The 27,110-nt window shown below is 42.7% G+C and overlaps 1 protein-coding gene across 3 annotated transcripts in view; it reads left to right on the top strand.

Annotated features, from left to right (window-relative positions):
* Positions 1-27,110, top strand: part of TMEM80 (transmembrane protein 80) — a 137,512-nt gene that overhangs the window by 59,488 nt on the left and 50,914 nt on the right. For all 3 annotated transcript variants that reach the window (XM_086957769.1, XM_086957767.1, XM_086957768.1), the window contains 2 exons: positions 22,724-22,817; positions 23,432-23,524. In XM_086957769.1, the coding sequence (XP_086813895.1) occupies positions 22,745-22,817; positions 23,432-23,524 (166 nt within the window). In that variant the 5' untranslated portion in view covers positions 22,724-22,744. The remainder of the gene's footprint in view (positions 1-22,723; positions 22,818-23,431; positions 23,525-27,110) is intronic.

Here is a 27,110-nt window from a genome sequence, read left to right as displayed (position 1 = left end):
CATATGCAGAACCAGACAGTGTTTTGTCATACCTTACTCCTAAAGCCTGGAATTACCTGCCCTGGACACCAGAGCCTTCTCTTCAGTTCTTGAAACTGAATCTCTGGCTCTTTCCCTAGCCCCAATCCTGGCTCTGCTCTTCCAGCTCCTGCTTCAGTGCCAAGATACCCCCGAGTGAGTCACATGTAAATGATGGAATCCTGAAATGTCTCAGCCTACAGATGCAATTACGTTTTGTGCAGTTATGCGAATATCACTTAGTACTGTGCGCACAAAGTATTTTTTTAATCACTGATTCTGCAGCTGGACATATTGAATATTACAACAGTGCTGCAACCTGAACATAATTGCAATTGCAGCCAGCTATACCTATTTTTTCATAATTGTGTTTTAACTGCAGCACGCTATATTAATATTTCCTAGTTCTTACAGTGACCTATTTGCCAAGCTGACAATAAAAGAGATGCATCTTTTAAGACCAGTGTTTTTACCTGACGCTCTCTTAGCGTAAATGTGCAGACGTTTATGGCGAGACATTTCACACCGTCGCATGGCTTCAATTGCTTTGTCTGTTATACAGTTATGAGAGCACCTTGAAAAAAGCGCATTGTAATGCCCTTTTCACTTAAGGATTGTAAAATAGTCATGGGCAAAAAAATGTGAGGAGACTCTAAAGAATTATCTCTCCTGTAACAAGCATTTATGGCACCTTATGTGGCCCAGGTTAGTCACCAATGCATTCCGTTTTCTATGTATATTGAAGAAAATGTTTCAGGGGAGTGGTGTGGGTAAGCAGATGAATAATATTCATAATATGCCCAACACAGATTGGTTGCACATGATTCTCATCACACTAGGTTGATTGCTATTGCTCTACATAGTATCTGGACAAGTGCATAGGATAATGACATACATATAGCAGCAAAAGCATGTGAACCAATATTATTCATGTGTACAATAATAAGTGTGCTAAATATGCAATTCAGTTATACTATGAGCAGGAGGGTGTGCTGAAGACTCCAACCGTGATTGTGGACGTGTGAGGAGCCTATCCTTTGTAAAGGGCCCTGCTGCTGTTGCTGTTGCTAACAGGACATATAACGTGTTACTTACACCCAGAAGCCTGTCCTTTGTGAAGGGCCACAATGATGTTACTGTCAAGTCATATCACTTGTACATTACACTCAGAATCCATAATGACATATATAGAGCCCAACGGACCATTCTTTGTGATGGGTTCTGCTCCTGAAAATACTTTAATTTTTTTGCTTACTTTCATGCTTCCTGATATAAGGTCCGATCTTACTGCGTATTGCTTAGCGCTTCGGGCGTCAAGAGAAGCCCCACACAGTAAAAATTGTGCCCGACTTCTGTTGATTTTCTTCAGACCATTTATTCTACTTCAGTCCAGATGCACTCCCTGCGGGAAGTGCTGCTCATGCACAGGATGTGCTGCTCGTGCGCATAGAGCACAATTGAGGTGATATCAGAGCTGAGAGAAAGAGACCGTGTCAGCCATGTGAGTGGAACCAGAAGGCAAGATTCCCTGATGGCTGTAAAGGGCCATGGGAAAGCTGCCTCAGAGTCTCTGTGCTGATCGGAGTGGGATTCTTGAAGGGGTGGTTTGTGTCTGATGTGTTGAAGGTTCCCATGTTTGGAACAGTGAAAGGTATAGATCTTGACAAGGAGGAGTGTGAGAATGAGTGTGGAGGGTGGAAGGATTTATTTTCGAAATGCAATTAGTCTATTTATACAGACGTCAAGCAATACCACGCTGTACACACCGTAGATTACAAGCATGCAAGTTTACAGATTGGTTACATACTGTTCGCTAGCAGAGGTGGTGTGAAGATTTTATTTATTTATTTATTTGGCGGTTTTTGTAGAGCGCATCAATCATCCCGAGGGATATCACGGCGCTAAGAGCCAGGGAAGCTGCCGAGGTGAATGCTGAAACTTACGGCTTGGGGAAGAGATACGTTTTAAGATTCCTTCTGAACTGAAGATAGTTGGTGGTGTGTCTTAGGTCAGGGGGGAGCTCGTTCTATCTTTTGGCTGCTAGGTGGGAAAAGGAACGTCCACCTGTTCTGACCTTATAAATGCGTTTAGGCTTCGCTAAGGCAGATTGGCATGATCGCAGGTTTCTGTTGGGTCTATAGAATTCGATCCTTCCTTGAAGTATCGAAGGGCCTGTTCCATGTAGAGTCTTGTGAGCATGGCTGAGTAATTTAAAGGCAGCCCTCTAACGCATCGGGAGCCAGTGAAGTTTACTCGGCACTCTGATGCTGAGTTGCGTTTACTTTTATTGAGGATGAGTTTGGCTGCCTGGTTTTGCACAATCTGTAGACGTGAGAATAGCTGGTCGTTCATCCCATTGAAAAGTGCATTGCCATAATCCAAGCGGCTGACCAGTAGGGCTTGGGTGACGGACCGTCTGCAGTCCAGGGGTAGCCAGGGGAATATTTTGGCAAGAAGTTTAAGTATGGCGAAACTTTTTCCGCAGAGTAATCTGACATGGTCTTTCATGGAAAGTGCATCGTCCATGATGATTCCCAGGTTCCTGGCATGTTGGCTGGGAGAGGGGGCCGTTCCTAGTGAGGGAGGCCACCATGTGGCATCCCACACGTGTTTTGCTCCCCCAAACAGTAGGATCTCTGATTTCCCGGCATTCAGTTTCAAGGAATGCTTGTGCATCCATTGGGCCATTTCTCCCAAACAATTGTGTAGTTTGGTTTTAATGACCACAGGGCCTTCATCCATAGTCACCACCAGCTGTGTGTCGTCTGCATATGAGCAGACTCCAATGCCCCACTTCCTCCCAATGTCGGCTAAAGATGAAACATAGACATTGAAGAGGGTGGGGCTCAAGGAGGCGCCTTGCGGCACCCCGCAGCTGATGGTGTTTGGTCTGGAGTGAAACTGTCCCATATGTACAGACTGGGTACGGTTGGACAAGAAGGAATGGAGCCAACCCAAAGCCTTAGATTGGATTCCCTTACTTCGAAGTGTGTGAAGCAGGCGTTCGTGGGAGACCGTATCGAACGTTGCCGACAGGTCGAGCAATATCAGTGCCACCGCCCCACCTTGATCGGTGGTGGATCTGATACTGTCCGACACTGCCAACAACGTTGCTTCGGTGCTGTTATTGGCTCTAAACCCGGTTTGAGACGGGTCTAGGAGGGAGTTAGTCTCCAGGTATCTGGCCAACTGTATGTTGACCAGTTTCTCCAGGGCTTTAGAAAGAAAAGGAAGCTGTGATATTGGTCTATAATTCTCGGGGTTTAGGATGTCGGTTCCTGCTTTTTTTAATAAGGGGGTGACAGAGGCGTGCTTCCAGGCGTGGGGGAAAGTGGCTGTGGTTAGTGATTTATTGAACAGTTGGGTAATTAGGGGACAAAGCGTGGATGCAATTTTTGAAAACACAAAGTGGGGACAGGGGTCTGAGGGGGATCCAGATTTAATTGTGTTCAACACTGCAAGGACCTCCTCGGTTGAGAATGGTTCAAAGCTGGTAAGATGAGGCCCAGTATCTAGGTCTGAGGAGTCTGTGCATGATTCTAGCGGGGGGACAGTTATGGAGGAAGTGTCGGGCGGATTGATATTTTGGGGGATGAAAGAGGAGTAGATTTTTTTGATTTTATCCGAGAAGAATGTACTAATGCGTTCACAGGCCTCTGTTGAGGGGGTGAGTGTTTGTGACGTACTGGGGGGTTTGCCTAGTTCTTTAACTATTTTGAATAACTCTTTTGTTGAGTTACAGTTGTCTTGGATGCGTTGTGTGAAGTAATCCTTTTTTGCTTGTTTTATGGCAAGGATGTACTGTTTCCGTGTATTGACGTAATTTAGTCTGGCTTCACTATCTTTGGACTTTCTCCATAGATGTTCCTTTATTTGGCAGTTTTTTTTTTAGAATTTTTAGGTTAGGAGTATACCATTTCTCAGATATGGTTTTAGTTCTGGCTTTTCTTAGCGGGGCAAATGTATTTAGTGTTTGCAGTATGCCCTCCTCAAGTAGGGCGGCATTCAGGCAGATAGAAGAATCCTCCGGGAATATGACCTTGTCTTTAGGGAAGTTAGAGTCAAAGTTCGTTTCGTTAATCAGCCTCCAAGCCCGTTTGGATATCTGTTGAGCGGTCTTGGTTTTAGGGGGTCGCCCAGGAAGAGTAAGAGAGAAATCTATAAGAAAGTGGTCTGACCAGGGCATTGGATTGATCTCTTTAATGCTGGTGGAATTAGTATTGGTGAATAGTAGGTCTAGTGTGTGGCCCGCAGAATGCGTGGGCCCCACAATCCACTGTTTGAGTTGAAGAATTTGTTATGTTATGTTATGTTATGCGTTTTTATTTGGCGCACAGATGCTCCAGCTAAGGAGCGTCCTGGCGCCCGACAAGGCAGCTGCACAACACAACTAAACAATAGAAACAACATATGTAACAACTAAGGAAATAAAAAAGTTTTCACCGCGCGGCGAAAGGATAGCAAATCGCCGGGGGTAAGGAGTTCCACAGAGCAGCTGCACGCACACGAAATGAGCGTCCACCGGCCCTACTCCGCTTGAAGCGCGGCACAACGGCCAGTTCAAGGTCTGCAGATCTTAAGGGTCGCGCTGGGATGTAATTGGCCAGGAGGGCCGTAAGGATCGTTGCTGGGGACCCCTTCAGAATTTTATAGGCGACGCAGAGGACCTTAAACTGGATCCGCTGGGCCACCGGAAGCCAATGCAGTGACCGCAGGGTACTGGAAGTAGGACAGAATCTTGGGAGGCCTACCACCGCTCTAGCTGCGGCGTTCTGAATCCTCTGTAAGCGCCCGATCTCTGCCACATTCAGACCGGCCAGCAAGGAACTCGCATAATCCAGCCTGGAGATGACAGTAGCTTGGATCATGAGTTGCCTGGTAGGGGCATCGAAGAACTTGAGCACAGGACGGAGCCCGCGCAGGATGCCAAAGCAGCATGCAGCCGTGCGTTTGGTGTGACACACAAACGTGAGGGAAGGGTCCAACCAGACCCCGAGGTTCTTAAGCTCGGCGACTGGGATGGGAGCAGGACCCAAATCCCCCGGCCACCATCTCTCTCCCCACAGTTCCGGCTGTCTGCCAAAAACCATGACTTCGGTCTTGCTAGCGTTCAGCTGGAGACAGTTGGACGTCATCCAGCTGGCGACCGCCCGCAGTCCTTGTTGAAACCTGGGGGCATCGACTTCGGCATCCCCGCTGATCGTGACCGCTAGCTGGGTGTCATCGGCATATGACACCATGGTCATACCCCATAATTTGACAACCTCAGCTAGCGGCCTTACGTACAGATTAAACAACGTAGGGCTCAGCGAGGAGCCTTGGGGGACCCCCAGGTTTAACGGATGGAATTTGGACTGATAAGGTGGGACGGTCACGCTAAAGGCCCGGTTGGTTAAGAACGACCGGAACCACTCAAGAGTGGTGCCGGTGACACCAGCCTCCTCTAGACGCAGCAGAAGGATAGGGTGCGAGACGGTGTCAAAGGCAGCGCTTAGATCTAATAACACAAGCGCTGCCGTTTGTCCCGCGTCAAGCACGGAGCGAAGATGCTCCACCATGTAAAGCAGAGCCGTCTCCGTGCTATGACCGGCCCTAAACCCATTCTGCGTAGCGTCGAGGATATCTGCACGGCAGAGATGTTCCGAGAGGACGGCATTTACGTGCGCCTCCATAACCTTAGCCGGCCACGGCAGGAGTGAGATCGGCCGATAGCTCTCCGGCTTGCTCCCGTCCAGGCTGGGTTTCTTAAGAATAGGCCGAACCATGGCTCGCTTCCACTTCAGTGGAACTTTGCCAGATGTTAGTGACAAATTGATCAAGGAACAAAGCGGTGAGATGTCGTGTACCGCTAGGTCCTTGAACACATCAGGGCAAAGTGGATCCTCTGGGGACCCAGACTTCACTCTGCGGGCCAATGTGTCTAGGCTATCAGATGTTAGCAAAGGTAAGGAGTGTAGTCCCTCAGATGGTAACGGCTTAGAAGATGCATTAGCCGAGGGAGTGACCAAAGGAAAGGCCCGATAGATGGCATTCACCTTTTCCAAAAAAAACTCTGCCAATTTTTCACAATGCTCAACCGAGCTCTGATGTGACGTTGTGACTTTTTTGGCAGTGAGGTCTTTCAGTACCTTGAAAATAGCCTTAGACGGGTTCGAGCTATTCCTGAATTGTGCAGCATAAAATGCGGCACGAGTTCTACATACCGCCCGATGGTACACTTTCACAGTCGACAGATATAGAACTTTCTTCGTGCTGTTATAGGCTTTACGCCACGCCCGCTCTGCGCGCCTGCAAGAGACCTTCAGAGCCCGCAGAGAGTCGTCGTACCAGGGGCTGGCCCCTTTGAGAATGGCTAGCACTCATAGGGATGGTGGTCCTGCTGGGGTCAGCAGACCATCATGTCTGTGACTGCATTTTAGGTCTCGCCTGACTTTGCAGTGCGCATGCGCTGCTCTCTCTGCAAGGGCTTCTTGGAATCAATATACTTTTATAAGCTGAGTTTCGACTCCGTCCGTAATTTCTATTGGTGTGCGCCATTTTGCGTCACTGATTATGCTAAATGGTGGCTTTTGATTGTAATGGAGGCTTTTTAGTCCCTCCTGGTTACCACCCTTTCCACTTTTGGCCAGGCCCACCTGGACTGGATCTTTTACTCCGTGGCATGTCACAGTGTCTTCTAATTACTGGGTGAGCACTTTCTTTTTTCATTCGCACAATGGCGTGTATTTGTTCAAAGCAGCCGTGTTTTTATTTTTGCATGGCGCTTTCACTTAAAGTGAAAGCGTGATGCAAATATAAAGAAGCAGCTGCTGTCCCGCAATGGCGATTGCTTGTGTTTATTAGAGAGCAATTGCATGTGTGTTGTTTAAGACCTTTCCGTTTGACCAGCGTGCAAGCCTCATTTAACTTCTCTAGTGGATATCTGCATGTGTGTTGTTTAAGAACTTTCCGTTTGACTGGCGTGCGAGAGAGTGTATTTCAATACGAATACCTTTTTTTTGGTGCCTTTGAGAGACCTTAAGCGTCATTGCCCCTATATTCCTAGGGACATTATATTTTACGCTATTTTTTTTTTGTTTATTAGAGAGTGATTATATAGTGCCCCATCTACGGGCAAACCCGGTCCATCCAGCTGTTTTAAGAAGCGTAAATGCAAAAATGGATATCCCCGTGACGTATCTAGCCGGATGTGGTGACCCACACATCCAGTCGGTCGTTTGAATCACAGCGCCGAAACTCAGACCGCGGACGTTCTATCCCAGACCCAGCATCGACCTAAGGAGACATTCTGTATGGGTAAGCCTAAATTCCAGGGACTGTTCTGTTTTGACAGGGTCTTGTCACCTTAATTCCTCAGTTGTCAATGTAGTGCTGCCGCCAACAAACCTGGTGACACGATAATTATGTGCACGTGCATGCCTGGAGACGTGTCTCTCTGAGTGTGCATGTGTGTAGGTATGTAGGAGTGTGGATGTGTGTGCTTGTATATGTGCATGCATGTGTGTGTAGATGTATTTCCCCTTGTTGATGCTGTATATGTATGTGCATACTTGGTTAAGTGCAGGTCTGTGTGCACATGTGTGTCTTTGATGTATGTGCTGGTGCCCTCATGGGTGTGTGAATGAGTGTGTGTGTGAATGTTTGCATGTATCTGTGTATGAGGCTTCAGCTGGCTGTGTTCCTGAATGTGGGCATGTCTGTGTATGCGTTTTTCTGTCTATGCGTGTTTCTGTGCCAACAAGTTTGTGTGAGTCTCTTTGTGCACAACAATACAAACAAAATGGGGCCGTTACACACCTGAACGTGTTGTTATACTCTGTTGTCCTCCTTTGTTTTACCTTTGTCTACTTTGTATTAATTGCTACTTGTTCTATGTACGTGCTTTGAAGCTGATGTCTGGGAATATCGGCACTATTATTGTGTTTTTATCTAGGAACCTAAATATTCCTATTTTATGCCTTTGTACGGTTATAATCAATAATGTCCTTATAATGGAATTATATCTATATCTAGCTGTAGCCCATGCAGTCACATTAAGCAAGGCTACTTCCCCGGACTCCTAGAAAGCACAACGAGTTCTCTAAACACACCAAACCTCCAGCAACCTGGGAAATCCCCATTTGTTTTTTTTTGATGTGTCATAGAACTCCTGCGAGCACTGTAAGAGCGGCCAGTTCTTAGTGACATCTTTATTGACGTCTTATGTCCAACCTTACGTCAAACCTGGCACCTTTCAGGTATAAATATACCAATGTTGCCTTAAGCAAACACACGGTGGTGGTTTTGGAGCAGAGCAGCTATCTACTTGCCCGAGAGCCCAGCTGATGCGAGAGCCCACGGACGCTGCCCCTCCTCTTTGACGCACTGAGAAAGACGCTGTCTTTTTCTCCAGCCGAGAAAATCTAGCTCCGGCATTTCCAGCCTACCCTTGCGGGTTGCTGGAATATCGAGTCCTGAGGAAAGAGATACCAGACCTCCCACATTCTATTACCAAGCTACGGAGCTGACTAAACCCTTAAAGAGAATTCTTGAGTCAGATTCTTGGCAAAACAAACTTAACTTAAACTGCTACTTACTTACTCCTTCCCACGAATTAGGCTTAGGTCAGGTACACCGGGGTAGGCGTATTTTAGAAGCACCAGTTGAGTACGTTAGTCAATGTATATATGTATGTATAGATTTTATCCATTCTAAGTATCTTATGGCTAAGAAACCATATCAATGCTTTTACAGTATTATTTCATAATACTCCTTTTACTGTACACACTTTACTTTACATTAAGTTTTGCAATTGTGGCAATTCATTTCTCTTGCATGAGAAGGAAGACTGCTCAATAAATTATACCTTTTATTGAAAACGCCCGTCTCTCTCTTCTCTGCACTCTGGTGAAAATAAGTACGCACAATTGACTGAGTGAAATAGCTGTCTAATATTTTCACACGACTCTAGAGATACACTCTTATTCTGAGGGAGCAAAGTTGTCATGTTATATGGTTGTCAGAAGCTAATCCCTTCTTGTCTATCCAGGGAGGTTAAACTCCTCCTCGTTTATTCGAGAAAGTTTCTAGTGACCTCTGAGCTAGCTGGCAAAACTTAAGTCTAATATAGTCAGTAGAGACATAGTCGACCTCAGTCCTACGTCTACACTGCTGAATATATTATTCCAATGCGCAGAGCCTATTGGGAATATAGGAACTACACTACATGGCACCCAACGTTTGGTAAGGCGATAAAACTAACGCAAGACGTTAGAGTAAATCAGTCGTGCTTTTTCACACAAACCCTTTTTTCCCCGTAAATACTCCAATAGACGTCTGGAGTGGGTGAAAGGTTAAAATTCGCCGGAACTTAGTAGGAAGAGATTCTTATGTATAGTTTTTGGTTTATTCAACCTTGAAGGATACAGTGTTCCAAAATATTGTGCACCTAATCTTTGTTTCCTTGAAACATGATCTGCAACAAAAAAACTTTCTGTCAGTAAAATGGTGGAAAGTGACGGTGAAGCGGAGAGAGCTAGAATAGCTGCTCAACTCACAGCAGATGACACAACTCTCCAACAAAATGACCCGGATGCAATACTCATTCCGGTTAATGTAAGAAGAAATATAACAATAAAACTTATAGAAAATGGACTGACATCACGAGGTGGTACAGTCATATTCGTGGTAGAGGCCCATGAATATCGGCAGACAGAGGTGTTCTACTCATGGATAAACTTTCCAGCATCAAACGCTGTAACACACGAGTTCCACTATTACAAAATAGAGGAACCTCCGGAGGAATACACTCCTTTCGAGGATATTGAAATCCCATTAAATTACCAAGAGCACCTGCTCTGGTTTAAAGGCGCCCTAAAACATAACAATCACATCACCAGGCTCGGTCCACTAGGTAGACTGGGAGCAACGTGGCAGGTTCTAGCCAGCTACACACCACACCCTGACATTAATAAAATGTCAAAAGAAGAAGTCTTAGTTAAAATGAAAGATTTAACAAAAGCATATAGAGAGTTCGTTCAATTGGCAATGAGGAATATTACTAATCTCCAGAAATTGAAAGAAACAGATATAGCAGACCAACCAATTGAACTTGCCAGAATCATAGAAAAATCCTATGAAGAACTAGGTAGAGATAGTTTGGGTGGGAAACCGGTAAAACCCCAACTAATTGAAAATCCTGAAAAGACATTTATTAAAAATAATCTAAACACTCCAAAGAAGAGCTGGGATGGAAATAAACAATTCACTCCCAAAGAAAAAAGATTCCAGTCCAGAGGAAGGTCTCCTCGGCTGAGAGAAAGATCTCCAGATCAAGGACACAAGTCTCCCCAGAGGGAGCCCTCTGAGAAAAGATACAACCTTAGAAATAGGGATCATTTGAAAAAACCTGACAGATATCAAGATATTGATACACGTCCTTCTCGATATTTTCAGACTTCCTCCCAGAAATCAGAAAGAAGAGGACGGTCAGAACACAGAGAAGAGCACGTCAAGTCCAAAGACAAGGAACCTGCTCAAAGTAAAAAATTACAATTTCCAAAAAAGAAGGTAGCCAGTATTAAAATAATCAAACATGCAGAGGATACTGAGGACACAGCTGAAAAACGGAGAGTGGGCTCAGACAATGCTAGACAGCGCAGCAGAAGTGACAATAGCTCGCAAGATCCTGATGAATCATCTGGAGACAGTGGACACAAATGAATACATTCAGGTTGAAACTGCAGATACCAGAGTTAGCAAACCTCATAAAATATACGAAATAACATTGCGTATAGAGGGAGATAAGACTAGGAAAGTAAGGGGTCTGTTTTGGGATAACCTTTCAAAAGGCTATGACATCCTTCTAGCTGAGAAAGACTGGCCACCAGAGTTTGTCAGGGAGTGCCCACATGGCGAAGAAATGATTATGCCTGCCTTCTCAAATCATATTCCAATTCATAGAAAATACACATATGCAAGAAAATGGGCAGTAGCCCAAGCTCCTGCGTTATATAAAAATCATGTAGGATGGGATGAAGACTCCCCTCCTCACAAAATCCAGTTAAAGTGTCAACCCACTGCACAAAGGCAGTACCCAATTAAGCAAGAAGCTAAAAATCAAGTCAGTGAGATCTTAGATCAACTTGAATACCAAGGGGTGATTGAAACTTGCACCCCTCAAATGAACAATCCTTTGTTTCCTGTCTCCAAATCAGACGATTCATATCGTCTAGTCTTGGACTACAGACACCTTAACTCATGTTGCTAGACATTTGCAGTACAAAACTCACACAGTGCGGCACTAATGAATAACATCGTTCGCAAAAAATACAAAACAACATTAGACATCTCTAATGGATTCTTTTGTCAAAACATTGCACCCCGAAAGCAGGTATCTAACCGCTTTCTCAATAATGGGGTCACAGAAAATTTCTGTCGACTCCACAGGGATTCAAGAATAGCCCAGGATTATTCTCAGCAAGGGTAACAGAGTTACTACAAATATATGATGATGAGGCATTATCTTATGTCGATGACATCTATCTCACAGATGATGACCTGGATACTCACTTGAAAAGAGTGAACACCATAATACTTGGGTTTGCAGCAGAGGGTTACAAATTCAACTTTAAAAAGTCACGAATTGCCCATCTAACTGTCATGTTTTTAGGATATGAATTATCAAGTGAAGGCAAAAGCCTAGCAGACAACTTCTTAGAGAAGTGCGCTGTACTCCAAGCACCAAAAACGCTGAAGAACTTACAATCAATACTAGGTTTCCTGAATTTCGGAAGAACTTACATTCTAAATTATACAGAGAGGGTTAAACCTCTCTATGAGTTAATAAAACCTGATTTTAAACCAATCAGTTGGACTCAGAAACACACATACATTTTGAGATGATTGCAAACAGACATGTTATCTAAAACAAAATTAGAAACTTGCGACAACACACGCAACCTTGTAATCCGAGTCATCACAGGAAGATGCAGATTCACGTACCTGACCTCTAATGAGGGAGAAACGTACCAATAGCTTACAAATCACATTTGTACACACAAGCTGAAAAAACATTCAGTCTTACAGAAAATACTGTAAATGCGGTTCAGACTGCTGTAGCAAAAGAAAGAGCCCAAGCCCAAGGCAAAAGAATAACTGTTTATACAGCAGAATCAGCCTTTGAGGCGTTATTCAGCCCAGTTAATCTAAAAACGGTGGCACTAGATCCAAAATGGATACAGTGGGAAAATTCTCTTGCTGCAGAAGACGCGAAATACTATTTGACCCGAACATGAACAAACTAAAAGATTTGAAATATGAAGAAGAATATCCTCTGCCAATCGAAATTCTGCCTCTCCAACAGTACTCTTGTATAATCCATACGGACAGATTTGTACAACATTACGATGTGGATAATAAAACCTACAATGCAGTGTGCGCGATTGTTAAAGGTCGCTGGCTCTGTGGTAAATACAGACCAAAAATAACAAAAACTGAATCAATAAGAAACTGTTCGGATCAGCGAGCTGAAATCAGATCTTTAAAGATGGCGCTTGAAAATGCAGATCGTGAATTCCCAACACTAATAGTGTGCGATTCGCATTTTTGCGTAAAATCTTACAATAATGACTTGCAGAACTGGGTTCAAAACGATTACAAAGATGACACAGGTGCCACAATCAAGCAAAAACGCTTTGGGAACAGGTAGTTCTTTTGCAGAAAGAACTACAAAAGACTCACGTGATACATACACTGAGTCATCAACGTGATGGTGTTCACGTTGCAGGGAATTCATTGGCTAATACAGCCACAGCGGAAGCAGCTCAACCGGCTTCCGTAGCCACAAAAAAGCATTCAGAAAAATACATAGACGGGGAATCCATGCTGGCGGTAAAAATGTCTTCAAAAGGCGACTGTGCAGCACTACCCGTGAACTATCCACCCAATTATACATACGTAATTGACGCAAACTCCGTTCCTTTTGCTCGAATCCCTGGAGTGGGGGATAGAGTAATTCCAAACACGAACAGGAGAGCCTTATTAATAGCAGACGCACACATGGGATTGGGTCTGAGGCACCAAGAGATCAAGGAATCTCTGAAAGAATTACAATCAGAATACTGGTGGCCGGGGATGTGCGTGCAACATTATAAATTTGCAAAGTACTGTGAAAACCTCAACAGAGATCGCAGTAGCGAACCGACCGGAGTATTGCCATGGCCCTTCTTGTAGTTAGCATAAGGCTAACTATACGTAAAATCCAGCATCGCATTAACTTCCTTTTAAGACCAGATTCACTTAAAAATACAGACTCTAGCACTCGGCTGACGCCAGAACTGTTATAAAAGATTTGCAAGTCTTTATCGGCACATACGCAATTGGCATGCTACATTCTGACCAGGGTCCTGCTTTTAGCTCTCGAACTTATAAGGAGGCCATGGCCAGCATGGACATTGCATTGCTTTACTCTTGTCCCCTCCATCCTGAGGGAAATGGGATTGTGGAAAGAAAAAAACGGGACATAAAGCAATCTATAACGGCAAGGGTATTAGGTTCGGGTGATGGGTGGGTCCAACATTTAACACGTGTCCAACGTAGTCTTAATAACCTGCCAAGAAATTCTCTAAAAGGTTTCAGCCCGTACGAGCTATTGTTCGGTACTAGAATGCATATTCAGGACTTAGATAGTCAGACTTCAGTGGTAGAAAAGAAATGCTTTGATATCAAAGATCGTTTGGCTGTTTTACAGGACTTAAATGAAACAAGAAAAGCCCTGAGCAACATAAAGTTAAAACAGCAGCCAACAGCCACTGAAGACAAACCACCTGTCCCAGCAAGGCCTGTCTGGATTCCAAAGAAATTTGGGCCTTCTTACAGAAAAGCAGTACCTGTCTTAGCTATCAGCGGAACAAGATCAGTTGTACTACCGCCCCTTGCTGGTAAAAAGGAGAACCGAGTTGTATCCATCGGCCTGGTAAAACCACAATCATGTGGCCAATAATAAGTAGTAGGCCCAGTGGACTCCCGAAAAATAGCAGAATACCAAAATGTGCTACAATCCAAGAGGTTCAAACTGAGAGACTAATCACATTTGATAAATCTGCAGTGAATCAAAAAGGACTATGCAACAGTGCCATGGAACTTGTGCCTCTTGAATCCCAAATCACAACAGTTCGTTTAGAAACACCTGTCTACAACGATGTAGCCTCAGACTATGTTAATGAAAGAAAAGATGAAAAGACAAATGAAAATTCGGAAGCAATTCCAACAATTGACAGAACTGCGTCTGGCTACTTCATCAATTTTGATAACTTTTCTGAAGATCCAAGCGAACCTGAAGAAACGCCAGCAACAAAAACTTTTAAAGACAAACTAACTGAACTCTTTCATCAACTCAAAGATACCTATCTGATTTCTCCATGGGTTGAATTTTGGGTTGTGTTAGGTGTACTTTTCCTCCTGCTTTGGCTCATCATGGTTCTCTGTTTGGGAAAATTCATTGAGGGAAAATACAGTACAATGGACACAGCAAGCCAGAACATCAACTTGGTCCTAAAGCCACACAAGTCATCTCACATAGAGAAAAGAGAACTATCATCAGTGAATGTCACAGCCATTCCAATACCCGGTGGGGTAGCTTGGGACAAAACGGATTACGGAATATATGGCCCGGTTGAACTCTTGAAATATCCACATCAGTTCAAGGTTTCTTTAAGTGACTTTGTAAAACCAAGCACATTCTCTGATGATTGGGACTTTGAAAGTATAAATAATATGATGTCAGATTTAGTAATGTCAGCAAAATTTACAGAACATGATTACTTACAAGGTTCGTCGAATTATGAAAAAATGTATTGTTACAATCACTAGGCACATCAATATTTGCATAAATCTGCTCAACCTAGAAATGTTTTTAGTTATAATCAATGGGAACATTGTGCAACTCCACCTAAAAGCAGCTCGAAGACATTCTATGAGAAATTCCATACTTCTCAGGGTTTGACACAAGTGATGCAGAAACGTTTTATTTTAAACTGTCAGAAAGGACAGGGATAAAAACAATGTTGACAAATACTAAATTGATTTATTCAGAAACATTTTATGAAAAAATGATTACATTTGGTTTTGAATTCTGGAAAAACAACATTGAAACGAAAACCATCTGGGGTTCAAAAGATTGGCAGGTACAAGGTTTAGAAGCATTATTTAGAGCCTGCATGATCCCAGAACAAATTATATTCTTGAATGACACCATTCAACAGACAACCTGTCTTGGCCTAGCCAAAATTAAGGACTTAAACAAACTGTCTATTCCAAAGCCAATACCTGACAGTAATAGCACTACAGATGTTGAGATAGACGTACACCATATTATACACCAAAACAGAACACATCCAGATTGGAAAAAATGGTTGATCTGGCCAATTGACACAAATAACTGTCAAGATAGATTCCTGTACAAAATACAGGGGTTCAAAATGATCAGACCAGACCCTAGATACTCCCAGAGACAACATCCAGGGATAGTTACTACATACAGTGTAGGGAAACTATGCCCTGAGTGGCTAGAGAAATCCACACTGGCTGAAATTCAGCAACACTTGACTTTACTTAAAGATGGTGCTGATTTGCATGATTTCCTAATGGGACCACGCAAACAGCATCAAAAACGTTTCATAGCGGCCGGTATATACGCTGCGTACAATGAAGCTTGGAAAGTAATGCAAATTGAAACGGCAGAAAAAATGCGAGAAATTGATCGTATTAATTTGGAAAAATCACTTTCTGTTGTGGATAATGGGTTAATGACTCTGTCCTCCAGAATATATTCACTGGACAGTATTGTATCATCTGCTATCGATATAATAGATCAGGACTTACTAATGTTACAACACGGTCAGTCCCAATTACGTTCTATTGTACAGCTTGGGTGGACGTTGCAAAATCTGCGTTCAGACTACGTGCCATGGCGTTTAATCAATACAACCTCATTATTCTCTAACTTTCACCTTACTGATAAACAAATCAGTTTGGCACAAAAAGGAGCAGACTATACGATTCTGATCGTTGAAAAACTTGAGAGATTACCGTTGACAATGTCAGAAAGACCTGTCATTGAATGGATAATACACGGAATAATCACAATTCCGATAACAACTTTCCAATTTAAAAATTGCCAAGAGTATATACCAGCAGGCCAGTATAAAAGGTTGGGTAAAGGGTACATTAAGTCATCATGGAAATTACCTTACACACACACATGTTATAGTGACAAAAAACAGAATGTATTTCTTAGTGGTAACATTTGTAAACGATCCCTGAACAGTATACTTCTGCGCCAAGGTATTAATTTGCATGGGGCCTGTGAGGGGACTTCAAATAACCTTTCATGCCACCAGCACGGCACACCTGCAACACAGATAGAGCCATTCTTTAGACAACTTTCTAACGAGAGTTACGTTCTAATAACGGACCACAGCTGTTGTGGCATGGTGCCAGGGAAAGCCTATCTCGTAAGCGTTAGTTCCATGGTCACTTGCTGTATGCAAGTATTGTATCCAAACGGCTCTCCAGATATGGAGGCGACGATTTGGCCTTCTTTGAATATCTGTTCTATACTAATTGATACTTTAAGCAGAATGAAGTCTGTTCTTTTACAGACAACCGTGCCTTTTACGTCATCAAAAGAAACATATGATCTGCAAGTTGCAAGGACAACAGCAGAGATAGATACACTTTTATCAACTAATTGCCTCGTGCATTTCGTAGAAATGCTAAGCCAAATTCTAAATATGTCATATACCAGTGGGATCGCACATATATTTAAGACAATTTTTTCGGGACTGTTAACACCATTCGAAGCAGTTCTGGGGCCTGGGCATCTTTCCCAATTTTGTCCATTCTGTCTTTGGCGGCCTACCACTACTTTTGGTACTCGTAGCAGGAATTTTATTTTTGATCCTTCTGCTCCGATATGGCAAGCCAAGTCCCAGACAAGACTCCAGCAACAATGGAAGAAACGATCCTAGCTATACGCTATTGGGACCGCATAACTAAAGTCCTTGGATTAGCCCGGCTAAGAGATCTGAATATGACCTGGTTTCTTTCATTCAGACCAATCTGGCAAAATTGCATCTTACCTGTGCTTTGATGTATGCTATGCGGAAAAGAATGCATGTTGGACACCTGTATTACACTACAATCAGCAGTACCAATGGATATCGATACTTTGCTAAGTCCTGTAACGGCTCATGCATCGTGTTGTCCCCAGCGATTACCAATCCTGATGACGGCATTCGTTGAGACTTCACCACTACGATTAGGTGGCAGTGAAGTACGAGATGAGAGCAACATCACCCAGGTACGACCTTCTGTGAGCATTGCTGATCCTGACATCGATGATAGCAATCATTCTCACGACTGCACTGTTGCGTCATTTTCAAACTTAGTCGAACTTTCACCTGAAGCTGTAGACTGCTTTTTTGCACATCTGTCTGAAATAATGTTCTCCCCTGAACAGAGAGAATAACTTTTAAGCGACGAGCACACAGCGTTCCTCTGAACTCTGAATTCGGCCTTCAACTTTGATAAACAAAAGCTACTGAAGCGAAATTATTTTTTTTTCAACTTCCAAAATATTTACCTTTTTTCTGGCACATGTACTCTGCTTAAAGTAGAACTATTCTTAAGGAACAGAGCTTCTATTTTTAGTAACTCTAAAGACAATATATTACCTCAGCCTCTAGCACATTTACAGCAACTGTATTTATATGTGATGGAATGGTCTCGACCTTCTTTTCTGTATTAAGAGCCATTTCATGTGTAATTTTCGCAAATCGTTCAGCTAATATATATTTGCATCCTTTTTAACTGAATGATTACACTGCTTAATAAGCGTACAGTACCAATAGTCTTTCATGTATTACGCATACACCATTTCAAATGCAAAATATGTATTTTGGGGTGGGTTGGAATACACATGCACTTTTAAATATTTACTATTGCTTAGTTGTAGTAATGATGGACATTAGATCGTGGAGTGGGTATTGTGTTTTTATCTAGGAACCTAAATCGATATTCCTATTTTAAGCCTTTGTACGGTTATAATCTATAATGTCCCTATAATGGCAAAAGAATTACATCCATATCTAGCTGTAGCCCATGCAGTCACATTAAGCAAGGCTACTTCCCCGGACTCCTAGAAAGCACGACGAGTTCTCTAAACACACCAAACCTACAGCAACCTGGGAAATCCCCATTTGCTTTTGTTTTGATTTGTCATAGAACTCCTGCGAGCACTGTGACATCTTTATTGGTGTCTTATGTCCAACCTTACGTCAAACCCAGCACCTTTCAGGTATAAATATACCAACGTTGCCTTAAGCAAACACATGGTGGCGGTTTTGGAGCAGAGCAGCTATCTACTTGCCCGAGAACCCAGCGGATGCGAGAGCCCACGGACGCTGCCCCTCCTCTTTGACGCGCTGAGAAAGACGCTGTCTTTTTCTCCAGCCGAGAAAATCCAGCTCCAGCGTTTCCAGCCTACCCTTGCGGGTTGATGGAATATCGATTCCTGAGGAAAGAGATACCAGACCTCCCACATTCTATTACCAAGGTACGGAGCTGACTAAACCCTTAAAGAGAATTCTTGAGTCAGATTCTTGGCAAAACAAACTTAACTTAAACTGCTACTTACTTACTCCTTCCCACTTATTAGGCTTAGGTCAGGTACACCGGGGTAGGCGTATTTTAGAAGCACCAGTTGAGTACGTTAGTCAATGTATATATGTATGTATAGATTTTATCCATTCTAAGTATCTTATGGCTAAGAAACCATATCAATGCTTTTACAGTATTATTTCATAATACTCCTTTTACTGTACGCACTTTACTTTACATTAAGTATTGGAATTGTGGCAATTCATTTCTCTTGCATGAGAAGGAAGACTGCTCAATAAATTATACCTTTTATTGAAAACGCCCGTCTCTCTCTTCTCTGCACTCTGGTGAAACTAAGTACGCACAATTGACTGAGTGAAATAGCTGTCTACTGTTTTCACACGACTCTAGAGATACACTCTTATTCTGAGGGAGCAAAGTTGTCATGTTATATGGGTGTCAGAAGTTTATCCCTTCTTGTCTATCCAGGGAGGTTAAACTCCTCCTCGTTTATTCGAGAAAGTTTCTAGTGACCTATGAGCTAGCTGGCAAAACTTAAGTCTAATATAGTCAGTAGAGACCTAGTCGACCTCAGTCCTACGTCTACACTGCTGAATATATTATTCCAATGCGCAGAGCCTATTGGGAATATAGGAACTACACTACACTATATACATTGGATACAAGTAATCTAGTATTAAAAACAATGAAAAAATATTCAATAAGTGAAGCAAAACAACATTTGTTTTAAAATGTTAAATTTTTTATAAGTTGTGTTTTATGCCAGGAAATAATTTTAATTACTTAAAACTGTGGCAATCAGGATAGTGTTTTGATACGAAAAGGACATTTCTCTTTTTATTTATTTTTAATATAACTATGTTAATACTATATAAAAACAAACACAGCAGAGTTTTTTATTTTATTAAGGTGGCGAGGGCGTATCCTTTGCATAAGTTATTTAGCATTCACAATACCAATATCTCCAAAACAGACAAATGCGAGACCTATTGCATTTCCGGTGCTTGTTCAATAAAGCCTTTTATTTATTTTTTATTGCACCCCATTTTCCTGAAAGGGCTACTACCTGCTCTTAAAAAAAAAGTTCACACACATTCACGAAGGGGAAAGGGTCCCTTGGGAACCCCTTCCTGTTTGAAAAGGGTGGTAAACTGTGATTGTTTTGCAACCGTAAATGTGGTCGCAAAACAATCATAGATTATAGTCAGACTCGCTATTAGGAAGGGACACCCTTGGCACGCACCTTCCTAATAGTGAGTCGCAAACCATATTTTGCACGTCGCTAATAGGTTAGCAACTCGCAAAATATGGTTTGTACATGGGTCTGACCAATTTTCCGGTCGCAAACGGGCTGAATTCCATCTGCCCCTGTGAGTGTAGACTATATGTAGTTTGTGTTTCACAATTACCACCCACTACTTTTTATAACATGTAGGGCAGGAGGCAACAGATACAAGTAACTTTGGGCAATGCTGGATCAGGTAGTTCGCCACTTAGGGGTGCGCCTAAATATCAACCTCAAGCTGTCTGTTAATTCAATGATTAGCCAGATACTTTTATTACATTATAATTAGCATTAAATGGTTTAATATATAGAAAAATGGAAAAGGGTTCTGGGTACAACATTAGATGAAAAGCAGATAATAAATTTCACCAGTAGGGTGTCCCTGAAGCCAATTTTTTACATGGTATTTTATTATCAAACCTGATTCATGAAGTAGGAAATCTGAGCGCTTGGCTGTTTCATCCTTCCTGAGCAATCTGGGATAGACAAAGGAAAGGCCTGACCTTGCAGTTTCATCGCCTTGAAAAACAGAAACTGCTTGGTAGTGCTTAGGAAGAATAGTCTGCATCGCTGTGTTGGACAAAAGGCCTCATGGAATTTCTAAAGGTAGCCCAGTCTCTCCTGCCTCGCTTCAGTGTCTGGGTCTCCCCCCTCCCGCTACAGGAATGCATATTATACACCTGCTATGTCATGTGAAGATATCTTCACCCACATTCTATACCATGCTAAACCAGTGGCATTCAAATGCATCCCACTTTACTTTGGTAGTTAATACTCTGAGACAAACGTTTAAGACATTCGCTTGAGCAGTTACAGATTCTTCTTTTCTATTTTTTCTTTATTTACCCCATATATTCTCTAATGTTGCTTTGATCATGAGTTACTACTTCATTAAAGAGCAGAGGAAGGCTCTTGATATTCCCTATATATGCGCCCAGCCATTACTTTACACTTCTACCACCTGAGCTGATCAGCTGTCCACAGTGAAGCGGTGGTCTTTCAATAGCCTAGATGTAGACAAATAGTTTGCCAGATCCTAGGGCCTTTCCAAAGTCCCTTATATAGCAATGTCTCACTTATAAATATTGATGTTTCTTTCTACAAGTTCGAATCCTTCGAGAATATGTATCTCAAAAGTCTAGTCTAAGTTCTTACAAACATGCTTGAAAATTTTGACCATGGGTTTAAACGACTGATTGTCGCCTCTCCCTTTTTCTTTTAACAGCCCTCTCCATACCTTCCATCTTCTGCATACCTCCTCTCCCTGAGTACAACCTATTCTAAGTCATGTGCATGATTACTTTAATCTTTTCTTACCTATTTCCGCATACTGCCCACTCATTATCTCTCAGATCACAACCTGTCCTTTGAAAGCCAAACTCGGCACCCTTGCAATACCTAATCTCATCTAGTTCATCTAATCCCACCCACCATCTGCATGAATTCACATACCCTACCACTGATGATCACATCTAGGTATTACCAATTTAATCCACAACAGAGGCACAGGGTAAATGCAGTGAATGGTATCCTTGAGAGCCCTAGACCAATCCCAACGACCAACAATAACCACTGACTTAATTAATTAAATTAATTAATTGTGGGTTTGTAATACTCTAGAATTGACTCCCGAAGGAGTATCTCTGCGTAGTAGACCGCTGGGGAACCCGTCCTGGCTTTCCCTGTGAGATGGTCCCTACTGGGTATCTCCAAGGTGAAACCAGGCATCCCCGGCGTATGTGGGGGGCCGTTGTGGAGATGTGGCAAGCTAATGCCCAGAGTTGCCGAGTGTGATCCCTAGTTAGAGTAGGCAACGAGATGAGAATTATCGAGTCCGCTGACCCTGGTCCACGACCATGCCGCGTCGGGAATTGAACCCTGGTCCCGGGCCGTCCTGTTCTCTCGGGTCTGCCGCCTCTAACCAGTGAGCCACACCACTCCACTAACCTTGAGTTTCAGTAGCGTGCTGCCGGGCATAAAGTGCTCCAAAGCCTCTTTTGGGGTAGTAAGGGCTCTATGAATGCAAGTAATGATTACAATCCATTCAAATGTAACATCTCATGTTGCCCCAGAGTAAGAAATATTACCCTTATAACCTACCATTATTCAAATACCTACTTATTTATCTTTGAATACCAGTTAACAAAGACCAAGTTCTAATAACTCAAAGTATGTTCCATAATGCCATCTTTACCTCTCGTGTTTCACTGTTATTTTCCTGTGCTTTGCTACTGTTATTACCTCTGTAAATATTACAAAAAAATCAAAATGCTACTTCCTACCCAAATGAATAGCAAATTAATATTTAATATCTATTTGCTATCCGAAGTTACATCAAGGTTACAGTTATATCTTCCAATTGGTGTATTTCATTTAGCATTTAAATAACTACATTCAGAAAATATAAACACAAAATCAAGGGTATGATATGAACTTATTGTCAAGCAGTGCTCTGGTCTCTTATGAAATGTTAACGCTTGTTGTGCAGGTTGTTACTCATTTAATCTACATTGGAAGACTTAATCAAAAGTGCTGAGTTCCATGCTGGGACTAACAGATTACTGCACCACTTACTAGTTGAGCCATTAGACCACAATGCTTTTCTCATTTGGTCCCTGTTGTCTTGCCTTCACATGGATGTGTCAATTGAAACCAGTTATCTTCCCGTAAAAATGTATCTGTAACGAAGAAAACCCTACAGTTTAAAATGCCATTATGTACTTTCAACATGTCTCTGATCCTTAACGTTGGTCATGCCAGCTGTCCTCTGTGCCTTTGCAGATGCTTTTGTACTCAAATGGGGTTTATTACGTGTTTTATTTCTTAGCAACACTTTTCATGATCATATACAAAAGTAAGTTATTTTGTAGTACCTTCGAATATGGTTAAGCATTTTTTGCTGTTTTGTTCAAATGTCTTCTGATCTGTAAATGCCCCAGCCTCTCTCTCGAACACAGATCAAGTGACCCCAAAGGCCTCTTTAGGTGCCCTGGCCCCCAAAAGGCTCTTTCTCATAGTTTGAAGTGCTCAGTGGCACTTGTAAGTGGTAACCACGAAGAAACTCCATCATTTCACTGTGAAAGATGGGCATGGGCCTACAAGAGAATGTAACCTCTATAACGGTAATCACCTGCAGACCACCATGGTTCAACGACCTTCAACTATGCCCTTCAGTCATTTGTATTGACAGTCGATAATTTTTAGAATGGGATATCTGCTCCTATTATTATTATTATTATTATAGTAAACCATTGTATTGGTATGTGGTGAGAAAGACGTGACGTTCTGACTAACGTTAATTAAATGAAGAATGGGGTGCATACTAGGAAATAGTTGATGCCATCTGGTTAGTAAAGCAGGGTTCTCTGGTAAAAAGATTAGAAGGAACCCCACATAATGAGCCCATTTTTCAATGAAGTCTCTGGTGTGGACATTGATATTTCTCAAATGACTTTTTTGACTTTCCAGGCGAGACACTCTCTTATCCAAGTGACAACCTGGCCCTTGACCTTGCATTGCTCTTCATTATGGCAATTCTGGAGGCTGTGCGATTATACCTGTGTAAGTACAGATCATTTGGATTGCAAATCTGTTTTGTCAAATCATGATTGTATAAGATCACAACTGCAGAATATTTGGTGGCACCATGGACTGAACATGTACTAAAGATTCAAGAGAATTTTGCTGCAAAATACTCCCCAGCCCCCTACTATATCCACTATGTGAGTAGAGCAAAGCTTGGTGTCACCAAGAGGGATGAGTCCTGATGGTGACCTTAAATACATACACATTTGAGACATTTCCGTAAATTAAGTGAAATCATGCACAAGTATAGTTTTGTCGACCTGAAGCTCTGTGACATCTTACGTCAAGCCAGATCAGACCTTCTAATGTATGTGTGTGTTGGCAGTAGTGTCAAGGTTACTTTTTAACAAATTCCAGTTTTATTTATGTTCTATATTAACTGTCCCAGCTTTAGATTCTCATCGTCTGCACCTGGAAACATGAACGAGTCGCCCCTTCATATAACACTCCTTCCTTGATGCATATGAGTATTCAACTCTCTAACAACCCATCTAAAACAGTTCTGCTAAATTCAAACAACCTTAAATTACTCAGAAGTAACATTCACAAGTTTGTCCTGATTCAGCTGTGAAGGACTGCGAGTTCTCCACTACTGAGTATTGCTTTTGTTTATGCCAGAGTTACACCCTTGATTGTCCCAAGCTGAAAAATAATTGGCAAAGCCAATTGGTCTCCCTGTAACAGGCAGATTTATTTCAGTTATCACTATTTTTGCATTGGCATTAACTAATGCCAAAATGTCTGCAGGTGCATCAGAAGAATCCTTACCCAGTGCTCCCATACATGGACACATGGCCAGCTATCTTGAAAAGGATTTTCTATTAATAAAAAGCCTTTCAAAGATGGCGACCAAAACGTATGTATACAAAACTCTTAAGTCATTACGTCTGCGCATGACACCATTCCGAAGGTGGCTACTGATACATATGCATGTGTTCACTTGCATCATGACACACTAGCAACCATTTTGACTTTTTTTTATTTACTGTTCCAACATGGTCAATGGCCATTTTAAAATGATAAATTAAAAAGAAAGTAAAAACCGAAGAGAGCTCCAATACTAAGAGAGGATGCTAGCAGCCGGTAGCGCTTTCCAGCTCATTCCCCTTCTTTAACTACAAACCTGTCGCCCACTATATGGTTTAGCAATTGTTCTTAATTTAAAAAGAACACATGAGAAGCTATCCTTGGGTGCACAGGGGAGGAAACATGGTGCGTATCCCTGTACATTATTCCCTCTCCAAGCCTTGTAATTTTCAGACATTCATAGTATTGTTAAAAAAACTCGGGGTCTGTCTCTCTGCTTCCTTTTGATGCCATCTGGAATTGGGAGGCAGAGTTTGATAGGGTGTTATGAGTTTCTGCCTACTTCTGGTATACCACAGGGTCCCAACCCTTATAGGCCTCATGTTCGTAGACTGTGCCTTACAGCACAAAGTCCCTAATGTAGACTGACTTGAGACAGTCGCTGTACCTACTTGGGGCTCTTGGAATAAACTATGACAAACTCAAGGTGTTCAGGGTTCAGAGCACAAAGGTGCGGTTAGTATGCAATAGTTACTTTGGTGCTAAATTTTGACAAAAATCTATAACATTGTTTTTTTTTTGTTTGCTAACTGAGTGAACTGATGGGGCTCACGCACAGCAAAGGTCAAGAATAGTCATAAAGATGGTTTATCTTGTTGCAGACAATCAACCCACATACGCTAATTTGATGGCAGTTTGTTTAAAGGGGATGAAAAGCATTATTAAATGTAGACAATTGCAGTTATTAGGCCCTTTGAAAAAAGATTTAAAAATAACATAGAGCTGGGGGACCAATGGAGAAGCCGGGAGTGCTGGGGAGGACAGGGGGGGGGGGTTGAAATCAGCAATGCTAACCACCTGGAGCAACGAGGAGCAGGGAATGGCCTAGATTAAGAAGAAAGAGACACTATGGGTGAATTGTGGGGGGGAAGCAACAAGGGGAGCAAATGGGGAGGGGAAGCAGCACAAGGAAAATACGCAAGAAAGCACATGCACTCTAACAGAATGCTGAAAATATAACAATAAGTTTTTCGCTAGTATGCGCTGTTGTAGGGAAGTGCCCTTTTGGATTGTTCACACACCTCTTTTTGACTGATACATGATGTGATATTGACTGAAAGCGCACTGGGTTCCTGCTAACCAGGTCCCCAGTGCCAGAGCACTATCCGAAAACTGTCCAATTGTTCCCCGAATTGGCAAAACCTTTAGCACCCTCTGTAAGTCCCTAGTAAACAGTACCCTGATATCTAGGGCCTCATGTGCTAAAGAGGGTCCATAAGGGCTGCAGCACAAATTGTACCACCCTAGGGGAACCGTCACCAAGCACATGCATGACTCGCATTGCAGGCTGCGTGTCTTGGTGCAGACAAAAGTGAAAACACAACATGTCACATATTCCTGTGTGCCATTTCCCTACCACTGCATATGATATTTGTAAGTCACCCCTACAGCAGGCCTAACAGCCTTAAGGCAGGGTGCTTGATATTATACGATAGGCACTTGCATGAGCAAATAGGCCCCTGTGCTGGTCACTTTGATTACTGCCAGTGCAAGTGAATAGGGAAGCCATTTTAAAATATGTGTTGGGCACTGGTGAAAACGAGTTCCCCAGCTTCATGATGTAGGTTCACTGAAAATAGGGATGTTTGATATCAATAATTTCATATTGCTGAACCAATACTGATTCTTGTGTTGGCTTTATCAATACATGCTCCCAGAGGGCACCTCAGAGTTCCCCTCTGAAACTGTGCCAGCTGCTGGTGGGTTGACTGACTGGTTTTAGCCAGCCTAACACCTGAGACAAATTCCTGACTCCCAATTGTGTATGCCTTCGCTCTCGGGAGGCCAGAAACCAGGCCAGGTTTGGCAAGTGGTATTTTCACCCACCCCCACGAGATGACCTGGAGATTAGCATGCCAAGACAAGGGAGCTTGAAAGCAGCCCCATGGCCTTTGGTATGCGACTCTGGTTTCTCTCATAGGAGAGGATGCCTTCACCTCTGTCCTGATCCACTTTTGGAAGGAGGACAGGTGAGAAAATTAGTTAAATTAGGAAGGGTGCCCACATTCGGCCAGCACCACACCTAGGGTGAAGCAGGTAATGCGGACCCCTCTCTTCAGATTCCATCATCTTGTCTTGGAGAGAATTAACCAACCAGGGTCAGGGTTATGCCCACTTCCTAATGGACGTAGTCATATGAGTGTGTAGTCACCCTAGAGATAAGAAGCCCATTGGCTACTACCTGGCACTCTCTCTAAAGCCCATAAATGTAGTATTTAGGGGAGCCCGTAGCACCAGAGAAGCAGATCCTGATGACCTAAGAAGAGAGAGAACACTGAAGAGCTGCAAAAACAGTGAAGGCTGAAGAGTGCACCTGACTTGACCCTAGCCCCACCGGCCTTTCTACAGCCCTCATCAAAAACTGCACCAAAGTTGTCTTGTCCTGCAGCTGTTGACTCCAGAATCTTGGGTGGAATGCTTGCCTTCAAAAAAGGCCCAATAGCGCCCCTGAACAACCGACCTGTTCTGAAGAAAC

Source organism: Lissotriton vulgaris, chromosome 2_1 (assembly GCF_964263255.1).
Source record: "Lissotriton vulgaris chromosome 2_1, aLisVul1.2, whole genome shotgun sequence".
Classification (NCBI taxonomy): domain Eukaryota; kingdom Metazoa; phylum Chordata; class Amphibia; order Caudata; family Salamandridae; genus Lissotriton; species Lissotriton vulgaris.
Note: the sequence above shows the minus strand (reverse complement) of the source record. Positions and strands in the feature narration are given on the sequence as shown.